Raw genomic sequence first — 21081 nt, forward strand, 5'->3', positions numbered from 1 at the left:
AACTCCAACAAAAATGCTCCAGCCTGACCAAAGTTCCTGTTGTGATGGTGCCATCTCCACCTGGCAGAGGTGAGCTGGGACCCCTAACCCTGCTGCAGGCAGCTCTGCACCCCTTGGCCACCCTTCCCACAGTGGCACCCAGTGCTGACAGTGCCACAAGGACCCCTCCTGTGGTGGGCAGCTGGTGGTGACAGAGCACACAGCTGCCATCAGCAGAGAGGGACGTGGAGGTGACCAGCTGGGAAGCAGAGGTCTGAACCCAAGCCCTGAGGCAGGGCAGGGTTTGACACATGTCCACAGCTGCAGGCTGCAGCCTGTGCTGCACACAGGCTGGTTTGGGGCAGGAGGAGAAGCAGCCTGGGGCAGATGTGCTGGCTGCCCAGGCTGGCTGTGCAGGCACCAGCAGGATCAATGTGCCTGTATCGAAGGGTTTATGGGGATCGGGTACCACCCCAGGCACAGGCAGCCCAGTGACGATGTGCAGAGGAGTCACAGCTAAATTTAGCCTCATTTGTGCGTGAGTGTGATGTTTTTCGTCTTGCCCTTAAATAAAAACATTGTTGCTGCTGGTTCTGCTTTGCTCAGCCCTGGACATTGGATGGGTTGTTTCAGTCAAGATATTCAAAGGAGGGAGAAACGAGAATAAGCAGTCAGTGAGACACATCACAAAGACCTATTTTCAAAAATGCTCGGGAGCCATTTCCCAGAACCCAGCAGTGCACACAAAGCAGTGGGAGTGTGATTTTGGTGGCTGTGGGGATGTGCTGGTGCTGAGGGAGGGGTGTCTTCCAGGTAAACCTGCTCCATGGGCATGGGATGACATGCTGGAGCCTTGACCATAGTGAGGGGTGTCTTGGGCTTGAGGCTGCAGCACTGGAGTATGAGCTGTTGGTGATGGGCCCCATCCTGCATCCCACTTTGGCTGGACATCCCACCCCTAGGGCAGGCACAATTTACCCCAGCCTTACATCCCCAGGGCAGCAAAGGCACACACCTTGCTGGCTCCAAAATAATCAGAACCAGAATGCCAGCAGGGCAATTAGATCTCGTGTGCCCCAAAAGAGACACCTCAAACCTTGCCCAGAGGTCCCAGATTGGTGCCAGGATGGGTTGGTGTCCCCAGAACTGCTGGCTTCACGCAGAACAAGGCAGGGCTGCACTGTGGCACTGCCTGTGTGTGAGCTCAGGGCTGTGGGCAGGGGCAGGGACAGGGACAGGGACAGGGACAGGGACAGGCAGGAGCCAGCCCTGCTGCTCCACATCCTGACGCCACACATTCCACTGAAGCTGCCTGGGAAGGTAAAACCCTGCAGGGAGCTCAGCATCCTCTCCCTGCAACGCAGCCCCAGAGCCCAGGACGGGAGCAGAGGCTCTGTGACCTGGCCCAGGGCAGAGCCATGCCCTGTGTGCCCCACAAAGCATGTGCTGGGGCTGGCGAGCTGCCCGTCCCCCCCGGCTGCCTCCTGCCCTCCAAACACAGGGCTGCCAGTAATTTTCCATGCTGGCTGTGAGCTCTGCCCTAACGAGATGTTCTGCTATGTCCCTCTAACAGGGCTGGGCCCCATTCAAGTTTCTCTGTTCATTCAGACCCTGAGTGTTTTGCTGTCACTGTTTGTCACTGTTTTGCTGCTCAAGCTGCCCAGCAGTTCTGCAGGATGGCTGCTCCTCTGAGCCCTGCTCCTCAAAGTGCTCACAGCCCCACTGCCTCAGGGCAATGGGATGATTTTGTCCAAAAGCCAGGAGAAAAAAAAGAAAAAGAAGTTTGAAAAAAAAAAGACCAGCAACCAGCCAAGCAAAATTCCCATGGCTCAGCTGCACTGGGGCCAGGAACAAAGCAGCCCTGGGGACTTTGCCCTCAGCCATTTCCAAAGCTGCCTCTGCACAGGCACCTCTGCCTGGGATTGAAGGTCTGGTCCATCAGCTGCACTGGCTGGCCGAGCACAGCAGAGTAAAGTTGATTTCCAGAGGAAGGTACCTGGCCCTGGAGCACTGTGCCTGCAGTGTGCTGCCTTCAGCTCCTTCTCCTTACAATGAAGTGCTCAGCAATGACCTCACTTTAGGCATTCACTTTGTGGGCCTGGAGAACCACCCACTACCAGGAGACATCCCTTCCAAAGGCAGAATTCTGTCCATGTCTCCATGGCAGCCCCTCCATCCCCTCCTGCCTCCCCCAGCCACAGCAGCACTGCCCAGGCCCACTGTGCTGCTTCTGCCACAGCCTCTTCTCAGAGCCAAGCCAGGCTTTAAATAAATATCTGTCAGCAGAGCCCAGCCTGGTGCTCAGAGTGACGGCATGTGTGTGTTTAGCAGGTTGATAGGCGTGAGACAGAGCGGAGACAGCAGGGGCTCTCTCCTCGGAGGCCAGAGACTGGCACATTCTCAAAGGCAGCATTAATCAGCATTTTCAACTGCACAGCACCTGTCACAACACAGCAAAGTTGCCCACTCTTGCCTTCCCTTGGAGGATGGAATAATGCCATTTCCAAGGGCTGACCTCTATAGCTGCAAGCTGCTGTGATGCTTTAGGGGGAGGGTGATGGATTTGGAACACTGAACTTCTGTTCTCAGAGTTTCCACAGCTCCCCAGCTTCTGCCAGCTGCAGCCACCTGCAGTCCCTCCTCCTGGATGGTCAAGAAAGCCCTCATGGGAGCAGCCCAACACCCAGCTCCCCTTGCCTTGCACCCCACCAGCTCTGCCCCTGACCTTCTCCTTGGCCCTCAGCTGATCAATACCTCTAGCTCTGGTTCATCAATCCTAATGATTCCATCCCACTTCTCACTAATGCAATCTCTTATTATGCTGCATTTGGGCCATGGACCCAGCAGATGCTGGGAGAGGGGCAGAGGGCTGGCCAAAGGTGTGTCACTGCTGTCCCAGGACAGCACGTTGTCTCTGAAACACCAGCCTCTCTCACTTCCTGAGGCAGGCCTTCATCTCTTCCTCCCACAGCTCTTGGCCCACTGGACAACCACAAGCCTCCCTCTCTCAGCTCTCCAGCTCCCTGCACACTCATCCTCTCCTTCCCTTCTTAGCCCTGTCCCTTGTAGAAGCCTAAGACAAAACCAAGACAAAGTCCCCAAACTGGTTTGGGGAGAACTGGATACCAGGTGCTGCCCTGGTCTGTGCATCTTCCCACCTCAGGGGCTTTAAATCCATTCTTTGTATCACCCAGCCCTGGAAAGAGTGGTTTGCACCACCCAAACCCTCTTCTCTTGGGGTCTCCATGAGCTCTGAGTCAGGGTTGTACATCCCAGGGTTAAATGTCCCCTGAGGTGGCTGCTGCCCTGCAGCTGATCCTGGCAGGGCTCCTGGAGCCTCTCCCACGTGCTGGGGTGCACCAAACAAGGGGCTCTGGCCCATCCTGGCACTGACCTTCCCTGCCAATCCAGTCACACGCACCCCATCAATAACAAAGTGCAAGATAACAAAATGAGCTGTCACAGCCAATTAACATGCTGGGCTTAATCGGCTTGTGGACTTTCAGGGTGGAGGTGAGGGGCTGGCTCCCGGCTGGAAGGGCCAGAGGGAGGCAGGGTGAGGCATTTCATGGATTGCAGCCACCCCTCTCTGCTGGCCGAGAGCCAGGAGAGGGAGGCCAGGGCAGTGCTTCCCTCAGCCGTGGCTTCCTCTCAGGGCTGTGTGTGCACCCCAGCCCCGGGCACGGCCAGCAGAGAGGGACAGGCAGCCCGAGGTGACTGGGGTCAGACACCCCACACAGGGCTTTGGCCCCAAGGCAGACCCTCTTGCTAGGAGAGCAGCCAGCACAAATGCCAAACCCAAAAGGCTTCCACTTAAAGCCAGGAGGGATCTCAATGGCTGTCACTGAGCACCTCTCAATTAATTAGCATCCTGCTGATTCTACAATTGAGGCGATTGCTAAGGAGATTAAATCTCTGCCATAAAGCAGATGCTGTTCCCAAGGCCTGATTTGCAGTGCTTTTCTTTTCCTAGAGCCTTTTTCCTGCCCTGTTGACTCAGCTGAAGCCCCAGGGTGCTGGGTGCAGCCAGGACACAGCAGAGCTCCAGAGGATGATGAGGGTGGGACCACTCAGTTCAATGTCCCTGCATGCCCGGGGAGGGCTCATTTGGAGGATGCTGTGTGAATCCAGAGCACCCCTGGATGCCCAGGCTCTGTTCACCCCATTCTGCCTGCATCAGCAGGGACAGACTCAGCCAGAGCTGCATTTGTGCACCTGAGAGCCCAAACTGAAAGGAAAAATAACAGCTCAGCCTCGAGGCAGAGCTCAGTAAATCCACCATGACTGCAGTAAACCCTGCTGATTTGGTGCAAACTCGGAGTAACCCACTGCACAGGGCAGTAGTACATGAGTGCAGAGTACAGCCCTGCCCAGGAGGCTTGGCTCCACTCCATCAGCACTCCCTGGTCTCCACCAGCACAGCTGAGGAGAGGAAGGACTTTTCTCTGGAAGCCTTTGCAAGGGGTGTGACTCCCACTGTTGGTTTGTTAGTGCTGCCCAGGGCTTGTGTGTGGCTTGTTCCCTCACCCCAGCAGAGAAATGGCCATTCAGCCTCCCATGGACACAAAGAGCACTTAGGAAAGGGGCTGCAGGATGTCAACTAAACAGCCAAAAACCTGCAAATCTTGTATTTGTGAGGTGAAGGGAAGAAACTCATCTTAAATCCTTGCTCTGAGGGGATGCTGCCTGTAAAGAAACACCCACCCTGCCCAGGATGGTCCCACAGCAAGAGAAATAACACGTGTGAGGGCTGCTTTGATTGTACTCTGATTACTGCATCTGCTCCACTGCTTCCTCCTGTGTGCATGGCTGCCAAGTCCCACAGCCACCTCCTCACTCCACTTCTGCTCTAATGCCTGAGGAGAAAAACCACCACGCTACATCCTAGGCATTTGGCAGCTTCCTGGTCTGAAGTCAGGGGGAAATTGTCTTTTATGTTCAGCAAGGGTTTGTGAGGGTTTGTCACAATCCTCCTCTGCTTTCCCTGGGGAGAACCCAGGACCCTCCAGGGCCCAATGGGACAGCAAGCGACAAGCCCTGTCCTACAAGCCACACAAGCTGAGTCCAGCTTTCAGCCTCCATTTGAGTTCTGACACCTTTTTTTGTATCACAGCATCACAAAAAGGGCATAGCACCATTTTGACCTCAGGAGACATCTCCTTACCACTGCCCATTTCAGACACAGAAATCCAAGGAGGGTAAGTTTGGGACTGTCTTTAAGGTTGCAGTTTCTCAAGCTCATCTGCAGGCAGACTGGGATTCCTTATTCTGTGTCCCTCCATGCTCCTCACCCTCCAAACCCTGCTCAGCCCATCTGCTGCCTGTGCTTTGCCTCCACCCACCAGCAGAAAAGTGGCTTTTTTCCTGCAGCAGAGGAGATTTCTGCCTTGCACAGGTCCAGCTGGGAATCCCAAAGAAGGTGCATTTTCCCCAAGGTGTGGGGGAGCACAGCAAAGAGCTGCAGCTGTGAATCCTCACAAAGGGTAATGAAAGGCAATGGAGCAGTGTGCCCTGCCAATCCTGACAGAAAGGATACTGAGGCTGCTGGCACTGCCTGGCAGCCTGCCATGAGGAATAACTCTTCAAAAATAGAAGCATGCTAATCTGAGGAACCTGCTGGTATTGTCAATGACATTAATGAAGTGTTTGGAAAACCAGAACAAATGCCTTGGCTTTTTGGGGCTGTGCCCCTTGTAATTTTCCACACCAGCTGAGGAGTGTTCTGGCAAACAGCACAGTGCTCTTGGTGCTGTCCTGCTCCCCAGAGCAGAGCAAGGAGCTGGCTCTGGGGGCTCCCAGCAGAGCCTGGCCAGCCCTCAGGGAAGAGGCTCCCCAGAGCAATTTCCACTGGGAAACAAAGCCCATCAAGCAGCCTCAGAGTCCCAGGGGAGGTGGAAGCTCACTGTCTCCTCTTTCTTCTTGTTTTCATTCCTTGTCTCAAGCCCCCTCTGGGTTCTATTTTACCACCATGGTCAGGACCCGTGGGGAGGCAAATTTCTCCCTGGCAGAAGGGTTTTGGATTCCACAGCTTTCTCACCACTTCCCTCCTGCAGCAGCAGTCAGTAATCCCTCATTTTCATTGCCAACCATGACATCCACTCCTCGTGTATGCTCTAATCTAGGACAAGGTAGTGCAAGCTACCAAACCCAGATTTCAATTAAAATTTTGAACGAAGCTTGTGTTGTAGCTGGTTACCCAAAAAAGGGTAGAAAATCACTGGTTGAAGAGGAGAACAGCTTGTGTTCCTAACTCAGCCAGGTGCCACTGTGTCTCTCATTAAAATAATACTTGGTGTTACAGTATGTCAGTTCCCAGAACAATTCTTGCTGCTGCTCATCCTGGTTGCTGCTCAAATTTTGCCTATTTTTTCACTTGATTGCAATGAAAACATTTGTGGCAATACTGTAAAATGTGTCTATGGACTGATTTGTCACAAACATCAGCAGTCCTTCAATTTAAAAGCTGAAGGACATGGGAGAAATAAAACTTAACAGTCCTTTTCAGACCTTTCCCAGGTAGTTCTGTAATGAAGATTTATTGTACCATTCTGAAAACACACAAGTTCAAACTCCTCTAACTTCAAACTTGCTGCAGTGCCACGGAAAAGGACAGCTGTGCTCACAAAAAGTAAAGAGCACTCTTCTGGACAGAAAAAAACCTAAGCAATGCTGTAATTTAAAATTACAGGATCAGATTTTTAAGGGTCCTTAACTCATGGTTACTAGAAGTGGCATTGCCTTCTTACAAAAAGCCGTGACATTGAAGACTACTTCAGGCATATTTTTTTCTCCCTACTCTGAAGGCTGTTGCACAAAATGTTGGCAAGTGAGCAACCTTCTGCTTGGATTTTGCATTCAGCAGTAGAGACGAAAAATGTTCTTGCAAATGCAAGAAAATTAGCTTGGATAGTCACCAAAACCAGTCCAGAAATTGATGGAACTCATGATTCTGGTTATAAACCAGCTACAGCCCAAAGCAAACACCTCAGTAAAATAATATTTCCAATTGAAAGATGCTTCTTCTCACAGATGGACTTCAACTTGCTCCCCTTGCAGCATTGATCACAGCTCTGCCATGGTACACAAAGTGTTTGCCACAGTGCCTGGAGCAGCAGGATCTGGATAGAGACAGCCAATTCCCACCTCCCACCAGCACTACAACAAAGCTGAGGTAACACGGAGTCATCTCTACCCATCTTATGTTCCTAAAAATGCAATTCATTAAAGCAATAGCTTATTGATTGGCTGGCAGGGTCTCCGCCACAACCTGGACAAGCTGCCAGACCCCACCTGGCTAAGTCAGATAGGAACAATTCCTACACTGGCACAAGTTAGCTCCTGACCACATTATCTGTAAGAGCAGAGGGATTATGTACCACGGCCACACTTGTACAGAGACCTGGACTTGCCCATTTGATTTTTCTGCTGCGGCGCAATTAACAACAGACTTTTCACATTACGAGCATTGCCTTACAAAACATTTATTCAAGATAAAAACCCAGAAATGGACAACTGCCAAATGCATAGGCCATTATGTGCCATTAAGTCATTAAGTGCAGCAGCATTTCATCCTGCACATACTTCAAATACTTTGTCAGGCAAGCTTCCAGCTAGTGTCCTGTGGCAGGGCAGCTGGCCCTGGGCAGGAGGGGGAGGCACAGAGACAGCTGTGAAGGCACAACACTGTCCCCTCTACCACCTCCACAGGCTGAGCTCCAACAGCTCTGGCCAAGGAATGGCCCTTTGTGCTCGAGGTCTTGTTTGAAGCATCCAGCATCCAGGTGCATCTGCAAGTCCAGTAACAGCTCCTCTGAGACTCGGATCTTGCTGTCACCTCCCAGGGAGGTGAAATGAACTTCCCACAGAAGTGGAAGTGCTCAGCAGCACCAGAATCCAGCTGCTCTGCTTAGGTTCTCCTCCTACAGAGGCACAGAAGCATCTGTAAGGTGTCTAATGCTGCTCCCAAAGGACAACCATCCTGATGACTGCAGGAACTAAGCCCTACAGAGATAAGCACATCTTCTGTCTCCAGTCCAATGGGACTTGAGATGATCTAGGTTTAAGGGCATCCACACGGGATGATAATCACTGTGCTGTTTAGCAAGTCCCAAATCCAGTCACTCCTACTGGCAAGGATGACATTTACCAGGATCGTATTCCTAGATTAATTTGGATGGATCAGAAGGAAGGAAACTCAGTTCATTTGCTCTGTCCCTTCTACTAACCAAATTTAGAAATCAGACAAATTTCTCAGGGAGGAACAAGTATCTCAAAGGTTGATAACGGGGCAGAGTTTCCATTGAAGTTTCTGCTTTTGATCTGGTCCAGACTTTACTCTTTGCTGCCTTCTGCTTCCTCCTCTGTAGAACACCCATCACAGAGACAAATCCAGCACAAAAGCCACAGGCATCAAACAAAAACACTCTTTACTGCACAGCACCAAGGTCACAAGGGCCAAAAAGGGAGAGTGGATAAGGCAGCACGAGACCTGTGCAGCCACTTGCTGTGTGGGTTTGAGGAAGTATTTCTCTCCAGGGCACTGCTACTGTGTACAGGAGTCAGCAAAGAAAAACATTCCTGCCTCACAAAGAGCACCTGTTCCACCTCAGTGTGTAGGAAATGAAAATAATAATGCTGTATCACATTTTTTCCACATCACTGGGCTCTCTAAAGAACAGGGAACCTGGAAACAGCTGTTCAAAGAATCAACAGTTGTTTCCAGGAGGTTGGGATGGGAAGGACAAGACGAAATACATAAATTACATTTCTGTCCAGATCTGGTATAGTAAATATCAATTTGGAGTAATAATTAGTATTTATTACCCTTTTAGAAAATCCTCTCATAGCCTTTCAGCCACCTAGCAACCACTTTAGCTGCAACTCCTCAGGAGTGCTATGAGTAAGCTGTAAGGCTGTTCAGTGGTGTCATCTAGTTTTTATACCCTTGCCCTCTGCCTTTAAAATTTTCATTAGTTTTATCCAAAGCTGCTACAGAGAAGAATGCCCATTAATGGACAGGGAGCCTCTCCTTCCCTAAATTGATTGATTTTTCTCTTCTACAACAGGCTGTAAATCTGTATTCCCCACTGTAACTTCATGTTCTTCAGACTTTCAACCATCCACTTCTGTGAGCTTTCTTTTCCCATAGTTCTGCACCAGACTGGAAGCTGTGATTTGAGAAGCCTGTCCCTTTTCCCAGCACTGGAAGTCATTCAGCCCTTTCTGGCCCACTTGAAAGAGAGCCCTTTCCAGCTCATCCAGCCGTGCCACCAGCGCAGACGTGTCCTCGTTGTAGGCGTTCTGGGAGGAGTCCATGATGCGGCGGAAACGGGCAATGAACGTCTGAGGGGAACAAACAGAGTCACTGACAGGAAACACAGAGCCACCAGCTCACACCTGGAGGCCTGAGCTTTCAAAATGGAAAAGCCAAAGGTTTAGGCTCCTGTTCAAAACAAGCCAAGGGTCTGCAACCAGCACAGCACTTGTTAAGCTTGGCTACAAAACAAAAGCACTTCATGCCTGGGCTGGGACATCAAATACCTGATACCGGATGGGAAGCAAACACAGAATGGGATTTTGGCTGCTTCCTCACAATAGGCTTGAGGAGACCACAGGATACAAAACAATTATGATCTATTCTTGATCTATTCTATGATTCTAAAGCAATCACTGCTTTAGAGCAGAAGGAATGAATCTCATGCCACAGCAGCTGCTGCAGGAACGTACAAGCTGCAAGTTGTGAATGTCCTGGAAGCTAAGCCAAACTGCTGCTGAAAAGCATTCAGTATGCTAGAAAAACACTTAACCATGAAAAAGGTGAAAAACCAGACCAATCTGCAACTTATAAATAGTATTTTGAAAAGCTAAGCAACAAGACATATTTAAGGCATATTATTTTCCAATCTTTCCTTTTGACAACTGGAAAAAAAAGGTCAGAACTCTTTGAAAACTGTGCTTTGTTATTTCAGAAGTTGATTTTAGAATTGCCAGGACTTACAGGATAAAGTAATAGGTTAAATAAACTTATAGGTTTTTAACTCAGCACAACTCCCCCCTTGTTTGCTTTTAGAAAGAGAAATCAAACCTGGCATGCTTTGATTTTTCTGTCAGTAAGTAATGAATTCCTCTGTGGCTTTTTTCCCTAAGATGTCCATTAGCAGAAAAAGAAAAGACAAGGAAAGGCATGGGCACCTCCTGAATGCACAAAGCACATGTTCAGTGGACAGCTCCAAGAAAGCAGCAGCACTTTAAAGCCTCTCTGCATGAGCCTTAATGTAAAGCACAGAGAAAAGGAAAAAAAATGCAATAAAAATCATCCCAGCCCACTTAGAGACCTGGCTAAAGAGATCTCAGAGCTGTTAGTGGTTATGTTTAAAAGCTCAAGAAGACTGAAGTCCGGAAACAGACAAAGATGACATCTATCTTTTAAAAGAGAAAGGAGAGCTGGAGGGGGAGAAGGGAAGGGCCAGGGAATTATAAATCCATCAGCATCAATTCCTGGAAGCATACTGGAACAAAGGAGCAATACAGAAACTTCTGCAAGATAACAAAAGAATCACAGGCATCATGGACCTGCCAAGAACAAATTCCCAGAGCCCAGCCTGGTTTCCTGCTAGGGCAGGGTGCCAGGCCTTGCACAGGCAGGGAGAGCAGCAGAGGGGTATCTGTCATGGGGCACTCTTGGAAGATGTAGCCAGACCACCCAAAGACGGTCAGGAGAGACAGCCATCATCCACAGCTCCTGTCAGGAGGGAAGAACACACTGAGTGGAGTTCCACTGGGGTCTCTGTGGAACCAGCTACTGCTTGAGATGTTAATTAATGAGCTTACTAAAGGAATAGAAGCTGTGCTTACTAAATCAGCACACAACATGCAGGAGAAGGGATGACTACAGGCATGTCAGGGAGCAGAACTCTTTAATCCATTAACAACCCTGACTAATTAGAAAGATGATATGAAAACAATAGGCTGTCATCACCCAGGAAGGTTTTACATTAAGGCAGAAATAGTACAGAGTCAGGAAATTATTTGTTCACAGATGCAACCTGTACCACCTCACTGTGGACTGCAAGCCAAACACAGACCCGTGTGACTGCATCGTGACAAACCAGCTGCTGCACCAAGTTGAGCCAGGAGCATCACAGCCACACAGAACTCACAAAGCAATCCTTTTGTTTGCTGCAGCACAAGTCCTGAGCACGAGACTGCACTGCTGTTCAGGGCACGGCGTGGTGGATGCTGTCCACTGCAGAGGCACCAGCAGTGCACACTGAGGGCAGTCAGAGGTTAGGGAGCATGACACACAGAGAAACATCAAATGAACTGGGACTGCTGCAGGAAGGAAGAGAATAATTTGTCCTCAGCATTTACTTTGTGAGAGACAAACAGAACAGAGCTTGTATTGCTGTGAAGGAGCTTTGGTTCAGACACTGGAGCAAACCTCCTGAGGTGAGGGTGGCAAGGTACTGAAAGAGATTGCCCAGAGCAGTGTGAGGTCTCAGCGTCAGAAAGATTTAAAGACAGGTATAGTTAAATAATCCTGCATCTCCTCTAGTCCTGTTTTACAGGATTTTATGAAATACCATACTCACATACTCGGTGTGGAAACACCAAGCTAAAACTGCACTCCTGGATGCACAGTGGAGGCTTCCAGCACCAGCCTGTGCAGCTGCCAAGAGGGACATCCATATTCAATCCAGAAGTCATTTGGGTTAAACCAGGATATTTCTCCTGAAGACTGCTAAGCAGCTGGGAACAAAATGAAGACAGGAAAATGCAAATCTAAGTTTCAAGAACTGATTCAGATACTTGCCTGCAGGATAGTCTGAGCTATCTCAGGATTCTCTGGATTCTCAAAATTCAGGAGCTGTGAGCCAAATCCATAATAGTAGGGCCCCATTTTATGCAGATCAACCACGTTGGCATCAGCACTGAACACCGTCCTCCAGGCTTCCTTGTAAATCTTTGGCAGCTCCACGGAGATGATTCTCCTTTTGCTGTCATGCAGCCCTTTAGCAAGCCACAGGGGGATTTCCAGCTTTGATCCCTGGAGGAACCAGAGAAGCCAAAAGTTATCCTCGCCATTAAAGTACACCTGAAGCAGCCCAAAGACATAGAGTAAACTTTATTAATGAAAATCCAGCATTAAAAAAGTCAGTTTTGTTTTCAGAATAGTCTTTTGTGACTGCAGCATAAACCAGACACGCTTTAGAGGCCTTATTACAGCAAGACTCAGAAAGTGGACTTTCCATTGACGCTCTATGGTTTAAGAATTGTCAGCTGATGAAACAGCAAGCGAAAAAGAAGAAGGTAAAAAAAAACAAACAGGCAACGCGTATATTAAAAAAAAAAAAAAAAAAAAAGCAAAAGAGTGACATTCCCGTGTCCCTCCCCCGTTACCTCCGGGACGGACTCGGCGCTGCCGGCGCCCTGCCCCATCAACACGGCCAGGCGCGGCAGCGCGCTCTCGGCGCGGCCCGGCAGCTTCTCCTGCGACATCAGGATGTCGTCCAGCGAGAGGAAGTTCTCCTCCATGCCCAGCCCGGGGCCCACGGGGAAATACGCCTCGGACATGGCCGGGCCGCGGCTCCCGCCAGCCCGTGAGGCACCGCCCGCCACCGGCACCGCGCATGCGCCGGGCCCGCCCCGCGCCGCTGAGGGGGGATCGGTGTGAGGGATCGGGACTGGGAACGGGACTGGAATTGGCATCGGGACCGGGATTGGGGATTGGGGATTGGGGATTGGAGATTGGAGATTGGGGATCGGGAGCAGGACCGGGATGGGGAGCGGGATCGGCACAGGCATCGGCACCGCGGCTGCCCCACCGCCGGGGCTCCGCGGCCGGTGCCGTCCGTGCCCCCGCGCCTCACGCGAGGTGCGTTAGGAGAGTCCCGGAGCTGTATCAGCACAGACCCACACTGGGGCTGGGCTTTGCGGGGAGTTCCTCGCTGTGCGGGTGGCGAGGCCCTGGCACGGGCTGCCCTGAGCCGCTGTGGCTGCTCCATCCCTGCGGTGGCCAGGGCCGGTCGGACGGGGCTTGGAGCGGGTGTCCCTGGCCGGGCAGGGCCGGAGCAGGACGGGCTCTGCAGCCCTTCCCGCACAGGGCGCTGCAGGGCTCTCTGCTTGCGGCAGGCCGGGCCGGGCACGGCTGCCCTGCCCTGTCCCCTGGGCCCAGCGCAGGGCCCGGCTGCTCCAAAGGCAGCGAGGTCTTCCTACGGCTCCATCCGCCCCCGGGCGGTTTGAGGGAAGCCGGGGAATGCTGCCCCTGTGGCCGGCTCTGCCCGCCTTTCTCCTTGGCTCGCCCTGCAGAGCGCACCATGGGCCGGTGGATGTGGCAGTGCTGAGCAGGCAGGAGGCAGTGCGAATGGGCTTCGGGTTTCAAGGGGAGGCTACGGCACAAAGTAATTTATTTTAGTCATGTCATGCAAAGAATCAAGTCGTGTTTTGGTGGCAGAATCAAATACCCTGTGCTAAATTCTGGGTTTGGTTGTATAAGGATAAAAGAAGTGGTTATCCCGCATTTTGATCAGTGTTTTACTTCATTTTAGAACCTGACCTTGTGCTTTTTTTGTTCATTGTTCTGTCATTTCGAAAGTAATTAATTTTTCATCAGATTAAAATTTTTCTGTTATTCCCTGAGCTGTATATGCTGAAAACATTACTTTTTCTATAGACAGTGGTCTATAAAATAACATTTAAATAATCTAGTAAATATTTCAGTCTTTGTTCTGTTGATGAAGGAAAATAAACAATTGAGCAGTGTTGCAACAGCTGACAATTTCCCTGAGAAATAATCATGGAGTTATTTATAGAGGGTTTGGTGACTTTTTTAATGACATTTTCAGTCCATGACTAAGGCGTAGCCCAATGCATCTTTAATCATCTGTTAATTCTTACAACCTCAGCATTCTTCCTGCTGCTGTTTGCTCCGGCTGGATCTACTGTGATTTGCTACTCTTTTGTCATCATTAATTAGCATGTTGGTACTTCAACATCTTCACCAAAGACGGACCCATGCGAAATAATAAAATCTGAACCGGTTTATTAAATCTTGTGCTGTTTAATTTCGTACTGAGGAAAACAAAGCGCAGGCAGCGTGGGCTGAGACCTCAGGATGATGTGCTTCCGTCACTTCCACGTCCCCTGGGTCCCACGGCAGCCTGTGCTATAAAAATCCAGCCAAAAAAGGCTCCGTGAGATGTTGTGAGCAGAAGAAATGAACCCATGTGTGTTTGTCACTGCTGATTCCAGCGCCAGGTACATTAAATGCTGACAGCAGCTGTGAGGGCAATGCGTGCCCCCAAAGAGATTTCATGTAAAGGTCATTTCTTGTAAGATGCTGGATTTCTTTCTACAGCATAGAAAACAGACATTATATTAATTTTAGCAACACTAACTATTGTCCTGTATTGGTTTTGTTTGTTTTTTTTTTTGTTTTTTTTGGGTTTTGTTTTGTTTTGTTTTGTTTTGTTTTGTTTTGTTTTGTTTTAATGACAGATTAAGACTCCCTGCTTGGAAAATAAATCCTTCTATCTGTGCACATTTTCCAGATGAGTTGCAGAGCAATTTCTGAAAGCTCTTTCTAAAGGACAGTTCTGATAAAATTATAATTTGCTGAATTGGATTAGTAAAAGTATTCCCTGCTTAATGAGGTTTAGGAAACAAATCTCTGCTAAATATGGAAGTGTGCATTTTGTGAGTGAGAAGAGAGAACAATGCAAATGGAATATGCTTTTTCCAGGCTGCACAGCTAAGACATCTGGAAAAAGAAGAGAGAAAAGCACAATTTCCCTGTGTCCTGAGATGCCTCAGCCTCCAGTGTGTGATAGAGAAATAAGCACCACGGTGCAGAAAGCCCAAAGTAAAGCTGAAGGAACACAGAGGGAAAGATGTTTACACTCACTGTCAAATCAGTTGAAGAATGGTTCTTTTGTGAGAATTTTAAAGAATAATGAGTTTTGTAGACAAAATTATGTCACCCCTTTTTGTACCATGTTTGCCTTCACATCCCAAGATAGGCACCAGGCAGGTTCTTATTCTTGAACACTTGTGTGTGAATCTTAGTGTAAAAATATGCATAACGAGCCCAGCGTCCTAAACCATATTACATTTTCATAAATATGATTTCAAGGCCTTCCTGAAGGAAAAAGAATGTCCTGTGTCGTAACTGACATATGCCAAAAATTGAATAATGACAGAGAAAAGTGTTACAGAATTACAGTTTAGCTGTGATGAATAAAATCCAAATCACTTGAAGGTACAGTAGATAAATTAGAGGATTGCAAAGTACAGGAAAGAGTAAAATCTTAGAAATCGAGGAACAGCCTGTTACATCTGATCTATATTCTTCTAAAATCTCGAATAGCACAGAGTTCAGCCAATTTAATATGAGATAGATTTGGGGAAGCCGGGCTGTCACCTGCTTCCCTGCTGGCCTTTGATCAGAGCAGCCCGTGTCTGTGTGTGCAGAGCTGCTGAGCTCTGTCAGGCCAGCACCTGCATGCGGGGTGATGGATGCTGGTGGAGCCATCCTGGGTAATCCGAATTGCATTAAATGCACGCGGTAAGGCAGCTGAAAGAGCTGCAGGATGCTGGAAGCGCCTCTCTCCCTGTGGCCTCTCCTTACCCGAATTTTTAAGGTCAAAGTGGGAGAGGAATCATCAGTCTGCACGTATTGGACTAAACCACAGCACAAATTAAGGTTAATCTTGAATCTTTTCCCCCTCTGAGGTAGAGAGGATTACAGAATGATTTGCTTTTCTTATTTGCATGTGTTATCCAGCAATCAGAAATGCTGCCTTACCATCCCCAGGCAGACATCTGACAGAGTTTTACTGTCTAAGCTGGCCGAAGGATCAGAGTTCACGCTGCTGAGAGCAGAGCTGGAGGAGGGCAGCACTCACCCTAACACACATCCCTCACCCACAGCCCCGGGCGAATGTCTGAGCTGCTTTAGCTAATTATTTACTAAGTAAGTAGCTAATGCTACTTAGCTACTCCTTTCCCTCCTGGAAGTTACACTCAACAAATTTGCATTTCCTAATCAGTTAACTTGCCCGTGGCAGTGGGAGACCTCATTTGTAAATGGTTATTTGTCTTTGCTACCCCTTTGTTGTGCAAATACGGGTGTGGAACTCAAGTAGAGCAATTGGCTTCAGTGGGATTATCCTGAGGGACTTGGGTGCTGCGTCACATGAATAATCTCTGCTCTCCAAGGACAGGTTCTGCAGTCCAGCACAGCTTCATCTTTTGAAGGAAAAAGGGGTAGCAGCACAAATCAGTAGTTAAATCGAGGAGATAATCACTTTCCTGTTCAATTTATCTGCGAGTGTGAGATGTTCAGCAGCAGTAGTAAGGATACACCATATTCGTATTTACATTTCAGAGTATTACTCCTTTTCATGTGGAAAGTGTGGAGGACTTCATGAGGGAGTGTGGAGGACTGTGTCCTCACATATCCACACATACTGTGGATGGGAGAACAGCCACGGATGACATTATGGGATTTAAGGTAACCAAACATCTTATGGGAAGGATCTTTTGGCTTCCATCTTCCAGAAAGGGTCTCTTAGCCAGGAGGCAGCTGGGAGCCTGGCCAGTTTGTACAGTGAATCTCAAAATATTTTAAACACCTTCTAAAAAAGGAGTATTGAAGTCATAAGATCAACCAGATGCTGTAGCTTGCATTACAAAAAAAAAAAAAAAAAAAAAAAAAAAAAAAAATCAGAAAGAACAAAAACATTTCTAGAATGCCAATATTTTTCCCCAGCTGTCATTCACTCTATTACGCAGGAGTGGATTCAGCACTTTCCAAGGCTTTTTCAACCACTGTGTAGTTTTTCTGGTAAGTAGAGTCACCGTTAAGTCAGCAGCAGGCATTTGCAGAAAGTTTCTTGTTTTAAGCAGTAGTGCCATGTTGCTAAAACTTTTGATGGTTTAGTTGGGAATGCTGCCAAAATTGTTGCTGTTTCTTCCATTTGGAGTTCCCTAGATGACAATTCACTATTGTTTTTGTTCAGAAGTGTGGGGAATTTGTAATTGTGATAACTGCCTTTAACAAGAAATTAAGGAAATTGCAGATGACTGTGCAGAATTGCTGATAACTGTGCAGCAAATTCTAAAAGGGTGATATTTCTCAAACTTTTGGTATCTCAAGGTGACTGTGATGATGTGAGTAGAAAACTCAGAGTATTTTCGTTTCTTTCACATCCACTCACATGATGAGGGTGAAAGAAAAGTTCTGTGTTCATTCTTGACAGGGAGACCCCTTCCTACTCCTAAAGCACTCAAGCTGCTGAGCGAAACAATGAATCCTTTCCACAGCATAAAACATTAAACATCAGCAATTTCTTTTTCTTGTGTCTCATCATTCATAGTGAATATCCTAGGGAGATGTTGGAAATTACACTCTTCCAATTAAGTTACATGAACTCCAACCCTATTCAGCTAAAGGCTGTTCAATGCCCAGAGACAAAAACATCTAATGAATCAATCTTTGTGCACAGAAAAAAAACTTTCTTTTTCTTTTCTTTTTTCTTTTTTTTAAAGGAAATTACATAAAAACTAGAAGCTGATGACCTCTTTGAAAGGAAGAGACAGGGGTGGGCTGCTATATGAGCTTCACTTTCTAAATGATGTGGGGGGCTTTTTTTTTTTGAGCTATCCAGGACATTTTCAGTAAAAACAAGCTAAAATATGCAGCTTATATTGCTGTGAAGAAAATATTATTCTTTGTCTTTCAGACTCAGATAAGCAATTGTAAATGTGGCTACAGATATTTTTAATGCTTTTCTCTTTATATCCTAATACTCCTGATTTTCATTCTAGGTTCTCACTCTTGTTTTTATTACTCTGGAGAATTTTAAAGTGAGTTATTGGAAAAGGGAAAAAAACAAACAAAAAAAAGGAACCCTATGTTTTTCTCAAGATCCAGAATGAGAGCTTGAATTCTGAATTGCAGACAGTAGGTTCCTACCAACTCACATGTAAGTAATTAGTCAGTTACCGCAATATGAATGCCAAGAGTTTCTTCACTGCCTTCATTCAGATTCCTTCTATCTGGCTTCTTCAGCATCACAATCTGGAGAGGATGCACTCATCTCTGTGCTCTTTGAACCATGGTTTCAGCATTACCCCAGCCCTGCATCTGTCAGCACTGGATGAGCAGAATGCTGATATTCCAGGGCTTTTTCAGAGCATGAATGCTCCTTTTGGCCCATGGCTCACTGTCTTTTTGGCAGCAGAATCTCTGAATTCCTTAAATCCGATTGCCTCTTGGCTGCTGCTTTTCAGTTCTGGACTGTGGGTATGTGGTCAGGCTGTCCTGTGCTTTTTGAGGCATACTAGAACAGGAAAATAACCAAATTGTTTCTTCTCTGATCACATATAGGAAGGGAAATCTAACAGCACTTTGCTGGAGCACACTGTGTCAAAAAGTAGAGAATCTTGTTCTTAACTTGTGAGGAAGCGTTTCATCCTTCAAGGAAAGAAATGCTGTAGAAATGTCAGGTTACACTGAATACGTGCTGAGAATTTGGCTGATATAATGGGATTACAGTCCAAATGAGCACACCAAAAATTCTGTGTCCCAGTGAGAAAAACTATTAATACAATATCAGCTAGGAGTTCTGTGAGCAGCAGAGCAAACCCAGTTTCTTGCTGGCATTCCTGGTGTCATGGGGAGATGGAGAGGTGGCTGCTGCAATTCAGTTTCTAGAGGCTGGCAGAGAGCAGCAATTTCTGAGCTGTTCAAAGTCATCACAGGCAGAAGGGGAGATTTGGACAGGGTTTATCAGGGAGACCCTCCCACTGAGTCACGAGAAGCAGAAAGGACCCCCTTGCTTTCTAAACCCCTTCCCAGAGACAAGATGCAGCTGGTTCCAACTCTACCCCCAGACTTGGTCTATGGTTTGTGTCTAAAGGATTGTATTGGTGTAATTGAGCCTTTGCACTGCTTTGTCCTTCAGGAGTAAGGATGGTAAACCAAATATATTTATATGAATAAAATAACTTATTTATTTGAATTGATGATTATTAGATTAAGAGATCTTAATCAGAATTATTTACTACACAGAATAGATAGTGCACTACCTATGCACTATTAATTGCAGCATTATTGAAGCAATTGTATCCAAGCCAGCAAAATAATTATTAGGTAGACGTTGATGTTACTCACCCATAGCAAGGATCAGGGGCAAAGCTCTTTTGCTCCTGTGATGTTTAACATTGGGGTTGGTGAGTCTGGCTGGTCTCAGCATTCTTCAACACCAAAAGCAGCTGACCCTCCTCCTCCATCCAGCCCTGCACTTTTGCACTAGGGTGAGTTTAGAGCTGTGTCACCCCCAGAGCACCTGACACAAAGGGATCCTTTGGGGTCCTGAGGTTCCCCTACCCACATCATTTTCCAGGCCAGTCAGGCAATCCCAGGTGGTGGGAGTTTGGGAAGCATGGGGGGAGAGTTTGAGAGGTTAACCATTGGAGTCCAGGGACTGAGGGAAAAATGCTGCTCGTTTTGAGCATCCTATCTGGAAGAATTCCAGTGATTCACAGTGTGGGGGAATGCAAAGAAGAGACAAGACAGGCAGCTTGCATGTCTGACAGCTGAATGGCTCTGTAGTTCTGAGAACATCCTGTCTCGGTGTATCCTCAGATCTGACAGCTTTGCTCTGCCAGGCAGGGACTGCTCTGTGATCCTGTAAAGTTTATCTTGGTTTTCATGAAACACCCCTGTACATGCCCAGCAATATATCTCATTGCCAGGAAGCCAGCAGTGTGCAAGTGCCAGCAGATAAATATCCAGGAATGTTATATTGAAAAGTGACAAAACCCCATGAGATGTGTTAAAAGCAAACACATTTTCTCTGGACTTTGTGGCTTGTACTCAGTGGCAGCCTTTATCACACAAACACAGATGAGGATTTTTGACAGGGTTTTAACCTCTTCTAGGAGAAGCTGTGTATCTTTTGATTTCCTCATATTTTCTCATAATCCTGTATTTACAAGCAGAGCTAGTAAAATAACAGAAAAATACATTAAGTGGGGAAGGTTTGGCAAACCCAGCATAATCTTATTGAGATGACTGATGGGTTTAGATCTTGTTTTCAAAAAAAGGAATTCAAAACTCTATCTCCTCAGAGAATTACAGGCAAAATAACTTCATGGTATAAAGAGATGTAAATCCACTACAGAAAGTGCAGCTTTCATCAGAATCACTGAGGGTGATTTTGTTGTTTTGTTGATGACATCAACATGTATCTGTTGATAACAATTCAATATTACAATTAGCAGTTCTTAAAGGCAGTGACACCTTCTTTGATGGCTGCCTCAATGCAAATGCTTTGTTTTTCTTCTCTTTTGACTAATAGTCTCCATCTCAGAGTGCATTAGGTATTGTGTCATAGACATTTTTGTCTTTTCCTTGTATCCCTTCTGAGATTTGTGTGCCGGGCAGAGTTGTTTCTGTGCTCCAATTCTCAATGCCGACAATTCCTTGGCTTTTCTAGTAGATGTCAGACTGGATGCTAGTTGTTTTTCACTTCAGCTGAAACATGATCGAGTTTGTGGTTCCTAATGAGCTCGTTCCACAAACCAAGTCCCAGCTTTTTGACAGTGAAATGTGTGAGTCAGACCTTGAAGATAAAGGTCTTATGCAATTGCTTGAAATTGCAGCAGGTTGTTTATAACATCCTTAGCATTCAAGGCTGCTTTGGCTTTAAGCATCAGGAAGGATTTTGTGACAGAGCAGTGCACTGGATCTGTCAGGGCTGGAGATAACTTTTGTCACAGCTGCCTGGGTGGTGCATTTGTGCCTAGAGCAGTGCTGCTGCTGCTGCCCAGAGCTCTGGCTGCTGCCGAGCAGTGCTTGCACACTGGCAGGGCTCTCCCTGCTCCCTCCTGCAGTCAGTGGGCTGGGGCTGAGGTGAGACATGGGGAAGTGCTGGATTATTATTATTATTATTATTATTATTATTATTATTATTATTATTATTATTATTATTATTATTATATAGAGATGGGATAACTGAGAGGTGTTTTAAAAACTTGTATTCTGTTTTCAGGGAAGCTTAACCCAGGGAAGGGACACGACCAAAGGAATATTCCATT

At 47.3% G+C, this 21081-nt stretch overlaps 1 protein-coding gene across 1 annotated transcript; it reads right to left on the reverse strand.

Annotated features, from left to right (window-relative positions):
* Positions 1-7440: 7440 nt before the first annotated feature.
* Positions 7441-12604, reverse strand: GINS3 (GINS complex subunit 3). Its single transcript, XM_064386651.1, has 3 exons — positions 12379-12604; positions 11792-12025; positions 7441-9321 (listed from the first exon to the last, which is right to left on the reverse strand). The coding sequence occupies exons 1-3, from the start codon at positions 12550-12552 to the stop codon at positions 9091-9093; spliced, it is 639 nt and encodes a 212-aa protein (XP_064242721.1). The 5' UTR covers positions 12553-12604; the 3' UTR covers positions 7441-9090.
* Positions 12605-21081: the final 8477 nt, after the last annotated feature.

This window comes from Passer domesticus, chromosome 12 (assembly GCF_036417665.1).
Source record: "Passer domesticus isolate bPasDom1 chromosome 12, bPasDom1.hap1, whole genome shotgun sequence".
NCBI classification, from domain to species: domain Eukaryota; kingdom Metazoa; phylum Chordata; class Aves; order Passeriformes; family Passeridae; genus Passer; species Passer domesticus.